At 40.6% G+C, this 18,265-nt stretch overlaps 1 protein-coding gene across 3 annotated transcripts in view; it reads right to left on the minus strand.

Annotated features, from left to right (window-relative positions):
* The window catches only part of apoba (apolipoprotein Ba), a 58,114-nt gene that overhangs the window by 32,555 nt on the left and 7,294 nt on the right, over positions 1–18,265 (minus strand). For 2 of the 3 annotated variants that reach the window (XM_034859324.1, XM_034859322.1), the window contains exons 5-19: positions 16,535–16,682; positions 16,063–16,215; positions 9,593–9,717; positions 9,434–9,510; positions 8,873–9,329; positions 8,511–8,646; positions 8,255–8,401; positions 7,931–8,133; positions 7,296–7,503; positions 7,041–7,211; positions 6,703–6,906; positions 5,968–6,141; positions 5,665–5,870; positions 5,370–5,552; positions 469–599 (exon numbers count right to left, since the gene is read on the minus strand). In XM_034859324.1, coding sequence (XP_034715215.1) covers positions 469–599; positions 5,370–5,552; positions 5,665–5,870; positions 5,968–6,141; positions 6,703–6,906; positions 7,041–7,211; positions 7,296–7,503; positions 7,931–8,133; positions 8,255–8,401; positions 8,511–8,646; positions 8,873–9,329; positions 9,434–9,510; positions 9,593–9,717; positions 16,063–16,215; positions 16,535–16,682 — 2,723 coding nt within the window. Of the gene's footprint in view, positions 1–468; positions 600–5,369; positions 5,553–5,664; positions 5,871–5,967; positions 6,275–6,702; positions 6,907–7,040; positions 7,212–7,295; positions 7,504–7,930; positions 8,134–8,254; positions 8,402–8,510; positions 8,647–8,872; positions 9,330–9,433; positions 9,511–9,592; positions 9,718–16,062; positions 16,216–16,534; positions 16,683–18,265 lie in introns of those variants that run through there. The other variant, XM_034859323.1, reaches the window with a different exon arrangement.

Here is an 18,265-nt window from a genome sequence, read left to right on the forward strand (position 1 = left end):
ACAGCTAGCAAGTACGGTCTCCCCAAGAACACAAGTCCGTTCTTTGCTTACTTGGTATTGAGAAACGCCCACTGTTTCACGTTTCCTAAAGTCAACCATTGGTTTCTTTTTTTATTAAAGCCAACTCTGTTCTTCTTTTCCTAAACCCCACCTGGTGTCACGTTCCCTAACCTCAACCGTCCCTTTCTTCTCGCAATAACATGATAAGTGGCGATATCACGGCAAGGGGCGTATATGTTTACGTCCGCTGTATATAGCGTAGACATAAACGTGGATAGCTCAAAATGCGCACATATAATACGTCACTTGGCTCAAGAAAGTCGGCGTATATGTTTACACAAGTCATGATGTCATGTTGGGTACTGGATGTAATTATTTGTTATACTTGGCTGGCCCGTTACATGCGTTCTTACATACACGCAAACAAGCACGCACACACACACACACACACACACAATCTTATAGTACCTTCTGCTTTTAGGGTTAGCGTCAGAGAGTGTACTTTATGCCGACCCTTTCTACCATCTCTGAGCGTTTCGTCAGTGATGGTGGCAGTGTACTCTGAAACTTCCCCTGTTGGTTGGATTTCAACTGCAAACCTGAGAAAACAACACAGGTTTAACTTTCTGTATCTGAATCTATATTTAGATTTTTCACACTAAGTAAGAAAAAGTTACAAAGAAAATAATATTTAGAGCAAGTTAAAAGGTTTTTCTCCCACCAAACCTGCTTCTACGAAGGAATAGCAGACCCAAAGGGGCCGAAATTAAAACAAGGAGTTTACTTACAAGGAGTATTCTTTTTCTCCGGTGAGTGTTTTACACGTGTTCGACATTTGTGTTACTAGCAGACATATCGCAATAGATGTGTTTTACTGAGTTAAATACGTAAGGTTCTCAAATTTTTCTATTCTGCTATTAATTCTGTTTAATGCATTGTGTGAAAAGGTATTATGTGCATAAGGGGACAAAAAACAATCGGTGTTGAACATGAGTTTAGGGATTTGAAATACTATTCCATGTTAAGAGATCATTTAAATTACTATGTGGCAAGCTAGTGCTGGATTGTCATACAGTGAATGCAAAGATTTAAAATAAGGATTTCAGCTACTACGGTTCATGAATAAGAATTGTATTCCCAGATCTGGTAAGATTGAGTAATTGAGAGAGTAATAGAATATTGTCCTGCTCTGTATTTTTTTTTTTTTTGACACATGGTTAGCGAGTGAGTTCCATTGGACAAGTTCCCCTTTGGACACGTGAGGCAGAGGAGCAGAGCGCGTGAATGGTCGTCTTGCCTGGAGCACGGACTGCTTATGAAATGGTGAACTACTCACCATTTCATCATTTCTCTTTTGAAAAGTTCCTTAGCTTTTGAAAAGTTCCTTAGCAGCACTTCACTCCACGTTATAATAAGCGCCCCTTACATAAATAATGAGAACCACGGATTTACATAAATTCTAATCCTTTAACCTTTGTGCTCAGTAATTTATGGCCCTCATCCTCTGGGCCCCACTTACTGTATTTACTTTTTTAGGAAAATAAAGACTATTTGTATATTTTATTAAACATTGAATTAATTATTTACAGTTAAATTTAGAGATGCAAAGATGTCAGAGAAGCACAATAGTGGCCCATACGCAGTATCGTGTATATATTGTATAGTATAGATCAGATGTATTTCATCAGATTTCTGCTCATGTTTACAACTTTGTGCACATTCAAAATATAACTCCTCCCATCTCTGTTGTCCGAGATTTGGAGAGTTGTAATATAGTCTGCTGTGTATGTAATTTCTCCGCTGAAATGATAGTTTCTCATTCCGACCGTCTGACAAACACCGTGGCCCATTTGGGTTTCTGGTCTCTGACAAAGTTTAGAGGTGGCTGTACGCTGCTCATTATTAGAGGTCTACGCACAGATGCAACGCGTCACTGCCCACAACAGAGCGAGTCCACTCGAAGAACTGAAGTTGCTACACTACCAGCCGCTGCTCACCTCTATCTTTACAGAGAGAGTGGATAGGAAGTGACAGACTGGACTGTGATACTCAGAGCACATACCTGAAGCCGGGGAAATGCACCTGGGATGGATTGTGAAAAAAATGTTTTCAGTTTGCGACATTTCGAAAATTTCACAGACAGGGAGCACTCTTGAACCCCATCGCAGTCTCTGAAGGCACAACTAGTTGATCATGAGTGGCTCCACAGCTAGACCTAGAGATAAACTCATCTTTCAGAAAATTGACCGACCGGGTTGACACTTCAGCGTGAGAAATCAGGGTTGTGGCGTGTGAGCGTGTGAAACCAGTCAAATGCGTGTCTCACTACCAGTGCGTTAGAGTTGGTAGCCCTGCACCTTCCATGGCAGCCTCGGCCACAGTGTATGAATGTGTGTGAATGGTTCCTGTTCTACGTAAAAGTGCTTTTCCTCACCAGCCAAACAATGTAAAGTTTTAACATTCACTAGTATTTTGGCTGGTGGACAAACACTTAATTTTGAACCCTGCATACCAGCCCCTTATATTCTCTCTAATCTGACTGGTAAGTAAAAGAGTATGATAATGTACTCACTGAGTCGAAAAGGCTGCCTGGCTCCTAATGGCAAGATGGGTAAATGTTGAGGGTGGAGCACGGCTGTCATCAATATGTCTTGCATAGTTAACAAGGCACAAGACTGTAAATTAAGCTAAAGCTGCATTTTGTACACATTATGCAGTTTGTTGTGGAATGTGGGTAAGTCAGAAAGCTATAGTGCCTTAGCTTGCTAATAATCTAATAATAATCAATAATAGTTAGCTAATAATCAAACTATAATCGTTTGATGTGCTTAAATCCTGTGTTTTTTGCTTAGACAGTACAATGAATGGACACTTGCAGCGGAGAGCAGTGAAGTCTATTAGAAGCACTTTTTGGGTGATACTGCGCAGCCTCCGACTGAGCTTGACGACGCAGATGTGATGTGAGCAACATGTCTGAAAGTTGTAAGTCTTCTGGTAGCTGAGCCAATTGAAATCACAATCATTCCCGCACGGTGGGTGGCGGGACTTAAATGCGCTCTCTGTCTCTATTGTAGGATAGAAGTGTTCTACAGTAGGATGTGATTGGCCAGTGGTCAGATGAGAGACAAACCAGTGGGCAAATCATGTAATCTCTCTTCTCTCTATTGGCTGATCCAAGAAAAATTATTTTCGACCGGAGTGCGGCCCATTCAGCCAAAACAAATAGACCTGCTCATCAGGAAATCTCCCCATACTCCCGGTGGCCAATCCATGCCTGCCTGAAGGTTCTTTTAAATGAGAAGAAGACAGCTTTCAGGTCTGGAGAGGCTGGTCTTGTCCTACCTGAGACCTCTACAATTTGTCTCGTCTGTGAGTGGACGATTACAATTTACACTCTGTTGTTATTACACACAGGCCTGAAATACACACACATGCAGACACTTACAAAGTGAGTAGGCTGCAACTGCTGAAAAGGCGCCCTGAGCAGCTGAGTTCAGTGCCCTGCTCAAGAGCACCTTGGCAGTGCCCAGGAGGCGATCTGGCATCTCTCCAGCTACCTGAGCAACTGCCACCCCAAGCTCCTTTTGCATCTGGATTGGAGTGGCAGCACTGAGTATCATTTTGATTTCTCTAGTGCATTCAACACCATCCAGCCACCACTGGGTGGGAAGCTGCAGCTGATGGGGGTAGGTGCGTCCATAATCTCCTTGGTCACTGACTAACAAGCAGAACACAGTTTGTCTGTCTGGACAGTGTTGTGTCCGATGTGCTGGTGAGTGGTACAGGGGTTCTAGAGAGGAATGTGATGTCTCCACCACAGACTTCCAGTACAACTCTGAGTCCTGTCACTTACAGAAGTTTCCTAACGACTCTGCAGTTGTTGGGTATATAAAGGATAAACAGGAGAGGGAGTAAAAAGAAGTGGTAAGAATCACCTGATGCTGAATGTGGATAAGACCAGAGAGATAGTAATGGACTTCAGGAGTAAGGTAACAACTCTGTAGCCCCTTTGCATTCTGGGTGGCGATATGGACATGGTTGAGGAGTTCAAATACCTGGGTGTTAACATTGACAACAGGCTGAAATGGAAAAAAGGGGATGAGCTGAGATCCTTCAATGTGTGCAACGCAATGTTGGAAATGTTCTAGCAAGCTGTTGTGGCCAGCTCTGTTCTTCGCCATCTGCTGGGTCAGCAACATCAGAGCCAGCAACACAAACAGGCTGAACAAACTGATCAGGAAGGCTGGCTCCATTATTGGCTGCAAACAGAAGACATTTGAAGCTGTGGTGGAGAGGAGGCCACTGAACAAACTGTTATCGATCATGGATAAGCCCGACCCCACTCTCAACCCCACACTGGACCAACAGGAGAGCACTTTCTCCAAGAGGCTCTGACAGCCTCGGTGTCTCACTGACCGCTACAGGAAATCATTCCTACCACTGGCAATCCAAGTCTCTAAGACTTCATCACTGACTGTTAGATAAAACTAATACACATCTGTTGTGGGTTGGGGTTTTTGTTTGGGGTTATTTTCCGGTTTTGCCTTCCCTGTGTTGTCGTCCCGGTTTTCTCCCTAGTCTGGTGTCATAGATTCTGTCTTATGTTTCCCTGTGTGTGTTTATGCTCCTGCTTTATTGTGGTAGTCGGCTTCCTGTCTTGTCTTGTTTTGTCTAGCTTTACTTTGTCTGTCTGATTGTCCTGCCCCGCCCTAATGTGACCCACCTGATGTCTCACCTGTTCCCCATTACCTCGTTACCTCTTGTATGTAACCCCAGTGTTTCCTTTGTCTCTTGTCGGATCATTCTGGTTGTTCACCCGTCTTACGTCACCTTGTTGCAGCGTTCCGATTTTGTTCCTGTTCCCTGATCCTGGTTGTTGTTTGTTTTTGGATCTTTTTGGGTGTTTTCCTTTTCCTCCTTGGACTTTGGATATTCGTTCCATCGAGGCTTACGTTGTGTTTTGGACAATAAAACTATTTGTGTTCCTACTCCTGCCTGCCTCCTCCTCACTGCAATTGGGTCCAATCCTCATACCCCCCGTAACAACATCACAGTACTGCACTAAGTGCAGCTTGCACAAACCTAGCTTATACTTATATCTTTATAAATACTATTTAAGTAGGTTGTACATTTTTATTTGCCACTTGTATATACATTATTTCCTTTGTATTTATTTATCTTTATTTTGGAATAGTTTTGGAATAATTTTTCTTGTATATTATGAATGTGTGCTGTGTGTCTTATATTCTGCTGCTGTAGCACTGGAATTTCCTAATTTAGGATCAATAATCTGTCTAATCAAATCTAAAACTCAGATCAAAAAGGCCAAGGGGTTTCAAGTTACATTTGCTAAAGTCACCTTCTCTTACCTGCTTTCTCCAGTAAGGGGGTAATATGGGGCCTGGTCCATTGAAGTAGCATTGGAGTATCGTGCTATTGTGCATAATTTCAGACCATAGAAAAGGGGCTGGCAGTCAGATGAGTCAGTCCGGTCCTCCACCAGGGATGGCATTATTTTTGTTTGACCGGAGGACACTAATAGCAGCTTGTTGCTGTATTTTGAAAAAGAGAGAAAGGAGAAGAGGCAAGAGAGAACAACATGACTTAGTGGCAACCACTGAAAGTGTTTTTGGTTATCTGACTATACTTATAGGTGCCACTGACCTAATACTGAACAACTGAGTGTTTGACTTAGGGGCAGGGACGATAAGCCTCATCTGGTTTCTGCTCATGGTGATTTTAGCATTGAGAGAACTCTCATGATAAATGTTAGTGTGCATCTCAATTCCAGCCTCCACATAGTCTGGAATGTGCACACCCATTTGGGTGATGATTTCTAGCCCAACTGAAGGCATGAAGGACAAGTCAGTCTAAGAGGAGGACACAACAGAAAATCTGTAAACAGCAATTCACATGTAAAAACATATTATTTTACATATAAACTAAGATGAAGAGGAGCCAATTTACCATTGTGTTAGCAGTTGAGTAGGTCAGGCCTCCTTTGGCACCAGGTGCAAACACACCAGCCATGGAGAACTTTAGAGGAAAGCCAGAGGCAGTGGGTAAAAAGAAGGTGTTCTCCATGAAGATGTAGTGGCCAAAAAGTTCATTTTCAGTGCTAGATGTCAATGCAAAATAGGCCTGTTGGAAAGAAAACAAACAGGTTGTATGAACGATAAGTTGAGTGAAAAATGTCTTTTGCTAGTGACATCATGGAAGTCCACTATCAAATTGTGTTTTTGTAAACTGCTTTATAAACTCAGGCCAAGAAGAAGAGCTACAAAAGATTGGTGTGGGACACAATCACTTTTGCTTCACAACATCAACACAAGGCAATGTTACTTGGCAGTAACATTGCAGTTGAAATGCATTTCTTGGCATATTCCTCCTAGATACCACATCATGGTTTTAGAGGTGAAATGGCACCTCTCTGGTTCGTAGGTGGGACTTGAACTAGCAACCCTCCGATTTCCAAGCTAAGTCTCCAGAGACTGAGCTTCTTCTGAGTAGGTTACAAAAACCAGCTTGATGTGTTGGAGGAAGACTATCAGACTATGATCAACTAAAGTAGAAAGCCTTGTCAATAAACCTGAAGCAGATTGGTGTGTGGTCATTACATGGCCTGTTTTGGGGATGTAAAAATGCAACTGTATTTCGTTCTCTTCTTTTCAGAATAGTATTTTAGGAAACACCACATCTGACCTTGACAGGTAGCACCTTGATGAAAACATTGTAGTACATGGACAGAGTCTCAGCCATCTTTTTCATGTCGCCTGTCTTAATGTATCCTAGCTCAGCTCCTAGAAGCCGGAGATAGGCAATGGCTTCAGGAGCTGAAGAGAAATGCACGTCATCCATAAGCTTCTGAATGCTGTTTGTGATATCTTTCAGAAGATCCTGTGGAACCTGGAGAGATAGTACAGATGTATGCATTAGTGTCTGGCCATGCATGCACCTTTCATACCAAGTACAGGCAGGGTTGTATTCATTTGGTAGTGTAGACAAGGACAATATGTATTATGTGTCCAAACATAATTCACCTGTCTCTTCATACTGTCTCTTTCGGGTGCCATTTTAGCCAAAACCTCTCTGAGCATCTTGGCTTTGTCCCCTGCCCAGTACATGACTTTGGAGATGGAGTCAGGGAAGAAACCATTCTCTCCAAAGAGAGCGTCAATTGTTGGTTCAAATCCTGTTCCATCAACACCAATCTTGAAGGGGGAGATTTTGAATGATGTAATATCTTTATGAAACTAATTGTGTGTTTTTATAAAAGAGTTCTATTGAAAACATACCTCAAATATGTCATAGTTGTAGTCAAAAACCTTTAAAGTTGTCTCCAGCATCACCTCCTTAGGTAAGGTGTCCGTAGCATCGAATATGATGTTACTTTGCACTGAGCCCAAGGGAGAGTCTATTTTGTAGTTACTTGACATGCCAGCAAATACCTTGTTTGAGGGTGACGGCTGATCTTTCAAGGCCAACTCAATGTACTCTCTGAGTCTTTAGTAAGGAGAATAAAGAATGTTGTAGTAAGATGACACAGTGCTACAACAACATTTCAATATTCTGTCCTTTTTATTTTCCATGCCCCATAAAGTTCAAACGGACCTAGGAAATGTACGATAATTATATAACATGCAATAATGTATTTATAATGTGTAAATAGCATTTGGCACAATGTTTGCAGTGTGTGAGCACGCAAGCATGTGTGGAATTTTAATTACCTTTAGAGGAGATGCATAGCAAATTTCCTTGTACATTGTGCAACTACAATAAAGGTATTCTATTCTGTTGTTTTTTTATTATATTTATATAATAAAGCTGTATTTCCATAATTATCACAAAAGTATACATTTGCATGTGCTAAGAAGCTATAAATATTATTGCATATTGTTAAACTAGCTAATATTGCTGGTCAATTACTTACTGATCCATTTGTGGTTCACCAGAGTTGCCAATGTTTTTCAGGTGGGAAACTACAAAGCTTTTGAGCTGGTCCTCACTCAAATTGTATAGAATGTCTCTAACTAGGGCCTGGTCTGGGTTCTTCATCAGAATCAAGTAGGCTGCTACACGTTTTTCAACAGGGCTCTTAGTATCCTTGTACACCTCCAATAAAATGTTTCTGACCTGTGGTTGACCAAATGTTAAATTACAACGTGAATCTTTGTCAGTTAAATCCCTCAACATATGCTGTGGTGACCATATGATCACAATGTGTTCTTGATGTGTTAGTGTAAAGTAGTTGTACCTCATCATTAATATCCATCAACCTAAAGGCCTGTATAGCTGCCTTTTGGTTTGATAAGGGAATGTTTGTTTTCCTAGCACAACGCAAAATGGAGGAAATCAGACTGGGGCTGACAGCTTGCATGGCTTCACCCATGACACCAACAACCTGGAGATTCGAAAAGAAATTTGAGAGAATGCACCCTTAAACCAGATTCACTGACAAGAACTAGCTCAATCCAAAATTACAGTCAATTAGATGCTTGAATGATAAGTACCCTCAGTACAAGAAAGGACATGTCTTCGCGGTCAGAGGAAAAGTCAGAGTCATCATCAAAGATGCAGTCATGTAAGAGTGTTTCCATGAACTTTGACACATCTGTGACCACTGGAGTAACCTCTGATTTATAGAACCTGTGCCAGGTGCGACAGACAGAGAATATGTTAATTTTAAAATAAGATACAGTAAATGTAAGTGTTTCCCTCTAGTGGTCAACGGTAACAGTTATGAAGTTGGCCAAAACAAATATATTTTTCATTAATATATATTTATATAATAAATAAATATTTAGTAATATTTAAAAACATTTTGTGTCATAACTATCAGTTTTAATCAAGCATTAAATAGTATTTTGCTTACTTCTTGACTGTGTTGGCTAGAGCATACATAATTGCCCTGCTCTGTTTATACTGAGCCATGCTGAGCATATCTCTGACACGTGTGGCATCAGGGCCAGTCTGTAGACTCAGCCCATAGACTAGAGCGTCCACTTCTGGTGACAACCCATCAAAGGTCCTGATAGCGTGGAGGATGGCGCTGGTGCACTCTGTGGTTCCACACTGAAACAAGGCCTGCAGGGTGAGCCAGCCTGACATATCAAACATTTTTGTGACTATCTGGCTCAGGGTCTCATTCCTTAGGACACGCAGGCTGGACACCAGCTTATGGAAAAGGCTAGTCCTTTTTTGACCTTGATCTGTGCCTGCCAGAGCCACAAGCTCCTGTAGGGTGCCCAGAACAGCATCCTTTGTCTGTATTGGAGCTTTATCATCAGGCTCTTCAAAGTAGAGTGGTTTGCTCTGGCTCGGGTTCACATCTGTGTGTAAACATTTCACATTCATTTTGAAATTTCCTGCAAAGAGAAATGAACTAAACGTATAGATACCAGGCACAGCAGACATGCTGCAAATGATCACTCACCAAAAGCTTTGTTATTGATCCTTTTGGAGCTTTGAAAGTTGAGATCCTGGGTCACCACAGATGATATTCCATTGCCCCTGCAAGGCAGATTAGAAAGTGATACAAAATACACAACAGTGCACTATATACACATACATCTGCACTCAGATGATGACTTACTTATGGGAAAATGGCAGGTAGATGTGTTTTTCTGTGCACATGGCTGTTGTGATGTGCTTTCCCTTGTTATCAAACTGGTAGTTGCAGTCTTGAGTGCTTGTGATCAGTTTAGACATGGGGCCATGCTGTAAAAAACACATACACAATGCTCTTATTTTACAAGAGAGGTCACAAGACCGTTTGGACTTTATATGGGCTTCATTAGGGCCCAAGCACGAAATGCAAGGCCCCAACAGTGTCTTGCGTTGAAAGTGGAAGGAACCTTTTGTTTTTGTAAAGATTATTATTAACACACACACACAATAACTTGTCAGACCTAGCAAAAACTACAAAGTTCTGTAGTGATTGGGCTTTGGCGTTGCCAGGCTCCATAGTGCCTCCTAACTTGCTCCATGAGTCCAAAACAAAATGAGAATTTTTGAGGGAACATACTGTAGGTGTCATCTTGAAGTCCATGGAGCATTTTTGTTGACATTTTTCTACCTGACAGGAAGTCGTCCATCTTGGTTTTTGTGCAAATTTTTTCATTTTACGTGTTTTAGGACTTTAAAATGCACAAAAACTCTCAATGTCGTATAGAATAGGAAATTCTTTAATCTGAGTTCCCAATTAGGCTTGGGAGTATTATGATTGCTCTATAGCACCCCTTAATTGGTTTTAGTGGCAATAGGAAGTAGACCTAAAAGTCAAGGTGCTAAACTTTAACAAACTCTTCCTAGAGATTTCATCTAATGCACTTCAAATTTGGTCAGTTCCATCTCAAGACCTTAAAATTAATTAAAAGCTTAAGTTTTTGTCCAACGGTGTGGGCGTGGCACCCATTGTTCAATTTACAAAGAAGTTGTTGTAACTTGAGTGTACGTTGTCTAATTTGGCCAAAATTTCTCACGACTGACAAAGGTCTAGGCGTGAGGACATCTATAAGCAAAAATTGACCTTTGGTCATAGCGCCCCCGGCTGGCAACAGGAAATCAGCTTTCTAACATCATCCGACTTTCATGAAACTTGTAATGTGTGGTCTCCATGTGATATTGAGCCCCCTTTACTTTAACCCCCCCCACTCACACGGACCACGCCCCCTTTTAGAACGGTTTAAGGTAGCGTCTTGTGTGGTATCATTGAACTCTGCAGAGCCCCTTTCATAACTGGTGATCTATTTAACGCAGACTCTTGTGTGAGGTATTGTTCAACTCAGCAGAGAGTTTTGTTTTCATTGGTCATTCACTGGTCATGAGTGCAGTGTCTGAGTGCCACGCAAATGAATGGCTGCAAAGACCGGCATCCGCCAGTAACCCCGACATGCAAGGAGGTGTGAGAACCTTACTTACTTAATTCTTACTACCCGACTATACAAAATAGATAAAAGCTTCTACACTAGATGCCCATATGACAGTGCTATAACTAAAGTAACAAAAAAAAAGAAGCATTTAGCTCAATGTCGTGCTTTGATATAACAGAGGACCTTTATGTTAACTTTAGTAACTCCCATGGTGGCCGGGTTAGCTCAGTTGGTAGAGCAGGCAGACACATATAGAGGTTAACTTCTTGACGCAGCAGCCGCAAGTTCGGCTCCAACCTGTGGCCCTTTGCTGCATGTAATTGATTTTTTTGTGTGTGATCAATTTTTTAGGTCTTTATTTCCACAAATAAAATCTTTAAAAAAAATGTTATAAATACTTTAGTCCCTCCAAATTGATAATTTTGTAGATGGTTCTACGGCTTGCCCACGGAAAACTTTAGACTATGTTGCCCCCCTCAAAAAGAAGATGATGAAGCAAAGTAAATCAGCACCTTGGTATAACTCCCAAAATCCAAAATTAAAACAAATCCCACAAAAACTTGAAGGTAGACAAACTTGACAGACAGTCACAGCTTTATTGAGCCGTCTATTCCTATAGATCTGAGTAGCAACAACTTTATGATCTTCTTTAATGATAAAATTAAAACAATTGGAGATAAAATTAATCACTCTTTGCCCTCAACTTCTAACGGCTCACTTTTAAATGCAGGACTGCTAGAAAGAATGACAAGACCTGGCATAAACTCAGACTGCTTTTAACCAATAGACATTCAACAATTAATGCTGAAGGTCTCTTCAGCTAAGCCATCTACTGCTCTCTGACTGCATCCCAACAAGGCTACTCAAAGAAGCGTTACCCGTGGTCAGCACTCCATTGCTTGATGTGATCAATTTGTCTTTATTAACAGGTTATGTATCACAGTCATTTAAAGTAGTTATGAAAATCATGAGGTCCTGATCCTGAGGTCTTAGCCAACTATGGACCTATATCTGACCGTCCCTTTCTCTCCAAGATCCTTGAGAATGTGGTCGCTAATCAATTATGTGAGTTTATACATAGAAATGGACTATTTAAGGACTTTCAGTCAGGATTTATAATGCATGCTGGCACAGAGACGGCACTGGTGAAAAAACGACCTTCTAACTGCTTCAGACAAAGGACTTGTCTCCGTACTTGTCGTGATAGATCCTAGTGCTGCATTCAACAATACTGACCATACATCCTATTACAAAGATTAGAACATTTAGTTGGCATTAAAGGAATGGCCTGAGCTGGTTTAAGTCCTATTTCTCTGAGCAATCTCAATTTGTTAATGTTACCGATAAATCCTCCAGGTAAGCTCAAGTTAGCCATGGCGTTCCACAAGGCTCAGTGCTTGGATCATTATATATGCTTCCTCTATGCAATATTTTTAGGATGCAATAAATTAACTTACACTGTTCTGCAGATGACACCCAATTATACTTATCAATCAAGCCAGACAAAACTAGTCAGTTAGCCAAACTTCAACTATGCATTAAAGATATAAAATCACGGATTACCAACAATTTTCTGATGTTAAACTGAAACAAAACTGAAGTTATTGTGCTGGGCCCTAAACACCTCCGAACATCATTATCCAAAGATAAAGTTACTCTGGATGGTTTTGCCCTGGCCTCAAACACTAGATCAGAAATCTAGGAGTTATTGTTGATCAGGATATATCCTTTAATTTTTTCAACCGTTTAACATTGCCAAAATTAGGAAAATCCTGTCTCAAAACAATGCAGAAAAACTAGTCCATGCATTTGTTTACTTCCAGGCTGGACAACTGCAATTCCTTATTATCAGGATGCTCAAATAAGTCCCTTAAGACTCTCCAGCTGATCCAATATGCCATGTTATGACAAGAACTAAGAAAAAAGATCACATTTCTCCCATATTAACTTCTCTGCATTGGCTTCCAGTAAATTCCAGGAATGAATTTAAAATCCTTCTTCTGACCTACAAAACTCTAAATCGTCAAGCACCATCAGATCTGGAAGAGCTCTTATTATATAGTAGGCTTGCACAATTAATCGAGTTTAAATCGCGATTTTGACTTCCCACGATCAAATTTGCGTGATCGAGCGATTTTTAAAGCGTCATTTCATAGAACGCTCCGGGTATTTTGCATAGCCAATCTACCGCTCCGTAACCCCTGTGAGATCATTTGCCAGTCAGTCGTTCACTGCACCCCGTGCGGCTTAGTTTCTAGATGTAGACAGTCACAGAGGACAGAGTAACGGGAGGAAAAGTCGACAGACAGCAGTCGGTTATACGTCGGTCTCAAGGTTTACCAGTTTAGCAGTAAACGCAACATTTGGTCCCGTCTGGGTTGTTTTTCAGACAACAGCATTGACCAGTACTAGTCGGTGCTAGTTAGCGTCTGTTAGCTGTTAGCTCCTCTAGGACACACCAGTGCTAATGTCCTTGCATCGCTGCAATGCTGTTTATATGGATATGATTAAATTTTGCGTTGCACGACCCATTTCGTCTGACAATCCGTACCTGTGTTTTATCTCTCCTCTACTCTCTCTACTCTTACTCTCCGCGCTGCCCCGCAACACAGCATCGGTCCACACTTCTGACATTTGTCTACAGTTTTAATTGTTATTAACACAGCTGTATATTGTTAAGTATGAGGGGCAAACCTGTTTTTGTAACAGTGTTTACAGGTAACTCTGCTACTGCGGCCGCCACGGCGAAGAACACAGAAGAAGTTATTGAGTGCAACTAACTTCAGTTGGTAGAGTAACAGGGTGTGAGACGGAGCTGCTGTAGAATATCATACTTCATAAAAATGCAGCGCAGTGACAATACAGACATTTCATACACACAACATGTGTATCCGCCATTCAACCCGTGCTGGACCCGTTCATAATGAGTCAGCCGTTTCTGTGTGAGTAGCATCCACCACACTTCTCTTTCAGTTATAAATGGCCAATCAAAAAATCAAAAAATAATCTTGAGAATAATTGTGATCAAAATTTTGATAAAAATAATCGTGATTATCATTTTGGCCATAATTGTGCAGCCCTATTATATGGTATATAATAATAATAATACAGTTTATTTAAAAGCTCCTTTCTCGGCACTCAATGACGCCGTACAGGGTATTCATACATTAAAAACAGCAACAACAAAAACAACAGAAAAGGCAGAGCAATAGACATTCAAGTGGAATAGGCAGTTTTAAACAGATGTGTTTTGAGTTGAAACTTGGAATGGGGGAATGAATCAATGTTTCTGAGTTGGGGTTGTAATGAGTTCCAGAGACAGGGATTAGAGCTGCTGAATGCTCTGCCCCCCATTGTGGTGAGATGGGCGGAGGGGACAGAGAGGTGTATGGAAGAAGAGGATCTAATGGAGCAGGAGGGAGTGGAACGCTGGATGGGATCAGACAAATATGGGGGGGCGAGGTTGCGGATGGCCTTGAATGCAAACAGGAAGACTCTGAATTGGATACGAAACTGGACCGGGAGCCAGGGGAGCTGTTGGAGGACAGGAGTAATGTGGTGCATGGAGGGTTTGAGTTATGATGTGGGCAGCTGAATTCTGGACCAATTGAAGTTATGGAGGGATTTGTGAGCGAGACCAAAGAGGAGAGAGTTACAGTAATCCAGACTGGAAGTGACGAGACGTTGGCACCCTGGGATTTAGTCAGGAAGTTGAATGTGAGCAGGAAGCCTCATGGTTTGTGTTATCATCTCTCCATATTATCCGATTCAATCTTCAACGTTACATGCCTCTGTTAGCATTCTCCGTATGTGTAATAGAGGCTGACATACTGTTCTGATATCGCTGTTAATTGTTGTCAGAAAGTTTGATGTGCAATATGTATTTTTTTGATGATGATTGATTGCTCATATTAGACTGACGGTATGCTTCAGTAAGCTGGTTTGCCACTTTTATCTTGGGTTGTGCCACATGTAAGTATATTTTAGTTTATTTAGATTAACAATACAGGTTATACTACGCACACTGTATAACAATACATTACGTATTTCCTTTATTTCATCTTACTTGTTAGCTAGCCTACTTTATATACTACCGCATTACAGTGCTGTGTAGTTATGTTGTTTTTACAATAATCATTGTATAATGTCTGTGACTCATTAATATCTAATTGACTGGTCATTGTGTTTCTTCCCAGTTTTATCCTTTGTAAGTCAAATAAACTGAGTTTTGATGATTCCAGTCCCAGGTGTATACTGCTGGTCAGATTGCACATGATTGTGCATGTAGGACAAGACACATTTCATGGTAATTTTAGAACAACGAGGGTTTAAGATGCTGTTGCACTACTGTTTTATACTGTTCTATCTAAAACTAAATGGCTTCCATTTGCTGTATTAATTCATGTTTTACAAAGTGTTAAACCTGAGCCAGGCATTATCACAATGATTGTAATATCACAGTCATGCATTTGCAGTTTGTAATTACAGAATGTTACACTTGACGTAATTGTAAAATCTAAATGTAAAGTACTTCAAGTACAATTGTAGTTCACAGGAATTTTCATTTGACCTAGATGCCAAATTCTATTTTAATGTATCTGCAGTGTAATAGTTAAGTTGAGAATCAGAATTAGAAAAGGGTTTGTTGCCGAAGTAAGTCACCCTTGCAAGGAATTTACTTTGGTGCATAAACAAAGAAACATATATTACATATGTTCCTGGTCGAATGTTACACTTGATGTAATTGTAAAATCTAAATGTAAAGTACTTCAAGTACAATTGTAGTTCACAGGAATTTTCATTTGACCTAGATGCCAAATTCTATTTTAATGTATCTGCAGTGTAATAGTTAAGTTGAGAATCAGAATTAGAAAAGGGTTTGTTGCCGAAGTAAGTCACCCTTGCAAGGAATTTACTTTGGTGCATAAACAAAGAAACATATATTACATATGTTCCTGGTCGAGGCAGTGGACCGCCCACCCTGAGCCATTCTGCTCGAGGTTTCTGACTCTTAAAAGGAGGTTTTTCCTTGCATCTGTCACCTATTGCTTAACTAACTGCTAACTGGGGAATTCTTCTCCCAGGATAAATAGACGTGCAATAGATGTTGTGTATAAACCAACATAGTATAAAGAGTATATTAAATACAGTGTCCAGTCAGAAACTCTAGAGGCAGGTACTTAGATCTCACCAGTTTTTGCAGAAGGGCCAGGGGGCTGTTGACTAGTTTCCTGCTGTAAAACTGGTCACACTGGGACAGATCTCTGGACAGTGTCACATCTGTGGCAATATCCTTTCTGGCATGGACCAGGTAGTCTGTTAAACATTGGCCATGCACTGTGCTCTGAAAAACAAAAAACATATTATTAGGGATTTAGCTCATGAACATTAGCTTTAAATTACAGGAGACAAGCGTCATGCAAGTGCAACTGAATTTTTTGTAAACTTTCATCAGATTGTGATCTTTATTTTTCTGCCATTTCATTTTCTTTCATGTTCTTCATCTGTTATCTAAAGTATATCTGTACTGTATGCTTAATTGCTGCTTTAGCAAATTACTTTACCCAATTTACATCTTATATAATGTGTCTTCATCTAAAAACCCTAATTCCATAATTGTGCCCATTTTGGGACATTTTGTAGAGTTGTGAGAATATACCAACCATGAGCCTGCTCTGTTCCTCATCCATGACGGGCACATTGAGTGCTGAAACGATTCCTCTTTTAATGTTAAGAATGTTGACTGGCTCGTCTGTCTCTGGGAAAAGCTGAACACTGGTACCTCCTTCCACAGTGAACCTAAGAAGGTTCCTGTGTAAAGAAAAGTACAGAGCAATTCAGCCATTTGACTCAGTATAGACTCATACTGCATCTATACGAGAAAAATGTTAATACACTGTGTTTATATAGCGCTTTTCTAGTCTTAGTGACTACTCAAAGCATTTATATTGACATTCATTACAGGAACCATTCACACACATTCATGCTCTGTGGCCAAGGCTGCCAATCAAGCCAAATTGCTTCCACAGGTGCAGGTGCTCATCACTCAGATGGTGGGAGCAATTCAGGGTTCAGTGTCTTGCCCTTGGAACTTCAACATGGGACTGCAGGGCCAGAATCACTAACCTTCCAGTTGGTAGGCAACAACTCTGAGGTGGCAGAGTTGATGTTCAGTTTTAATATTGGCAGTCTGAAACCTTCACCAGACGGTAGGGCTGCACGATTATGGCCAAAATGATAATCACGATTATTTTAATCAAAGTTTTGATCACGATTATTCTCACGATTATTGGTTGATTTTAACCAAAACAAACTTTATCGTCACATAGGCTATTTATAACTGCGAGAGAAGTGTGATGGACCCTACTCACCGAGAAAAGGCTGACTCATTATAAACGGGTCCAGCACAAGTTGAATGGCGGATACACACGTTGTGTGTACGAATAGTCTGTATCGTCACTGCGCTGCATTTTTATGAACTATGATATTCTGGCCATGGGTCACATCTCTCGCCCAGGTCCAGCAGAGAATGCCATTAAGACGTGAGTAGGAATACACCTCTGGGGTGGGAGGGGTGGGTAACTGAAGAAAGGGATTAAAGGTAGGGAGTGGTAAACTATGTCTTTCTTATATAATGTCTTTCTCTATATAATGAATTTAACACACATGATTTATATAATACACTACGTGAATATAATGATGTTTATGCACACATGATATGAATACATTTTATTCCAACATTGGTCAGGGACAGACAATCGAAAACGGGGACTTTCCCCTAAATCCGAGGACGTCTGGTCACCCTAGACCATAGATCAGGCATCCTCGGTGTATCTATCATTTGTAAATGATAGGTATTAGCAAAATACCCTTACATAACATATGTGATGTAGGCTATATAGGTATTTTGGAAATCATACATTATGAATATGATTGGGAAGAAGAAACAGATAGTGACCGTAAAGTTAGATATTTAAGTACAAGAAACAATATGATTATGTTATTAGAGTCTACTTGAAGCTTTTTATATTTGTCTCTTTCACACACTCACACACACACACACACACACACACACACACACACACACACACACACACACACACACACGTTCTGCATCAATCGCCTCCCGGACCTTGACATTTAGCAGCCGCACTCCCAACACACACAGACACACACACAACCCTAGTGTTGCAAGACATTCACAGAATGTGATATTAGAACATCAACATGAATTCCGATATTTTTAAACATATGTAATTACAAAAGAGATAATGGAATATGGATTAGGAATATGCTGCACAAATTAAACAAGTTTCCTTACAACAAAAGGTTTATTTCAACTGACAGTCATATTGGACTGGTCCAACATAAATAAATAACTAAGGACCATGTCT

The sequence above is a fragment of the Etheostoma cragini genome, chromosome 20 (assembly GCF_013103735.1).
Source record: "Etheostoma cragini isolate CJK2018 chromosome 20, CSU_Ecrag_1.0, whole genome shotgun sequence".
In the NCBI taxonomy this organism is placed as follows: domain Eukaryota; kingdom Metazoa; phylum Chordata; class Actinopteri; order Perciformes; family Percidae; genus Etheostoma; species Etheostoma cragini.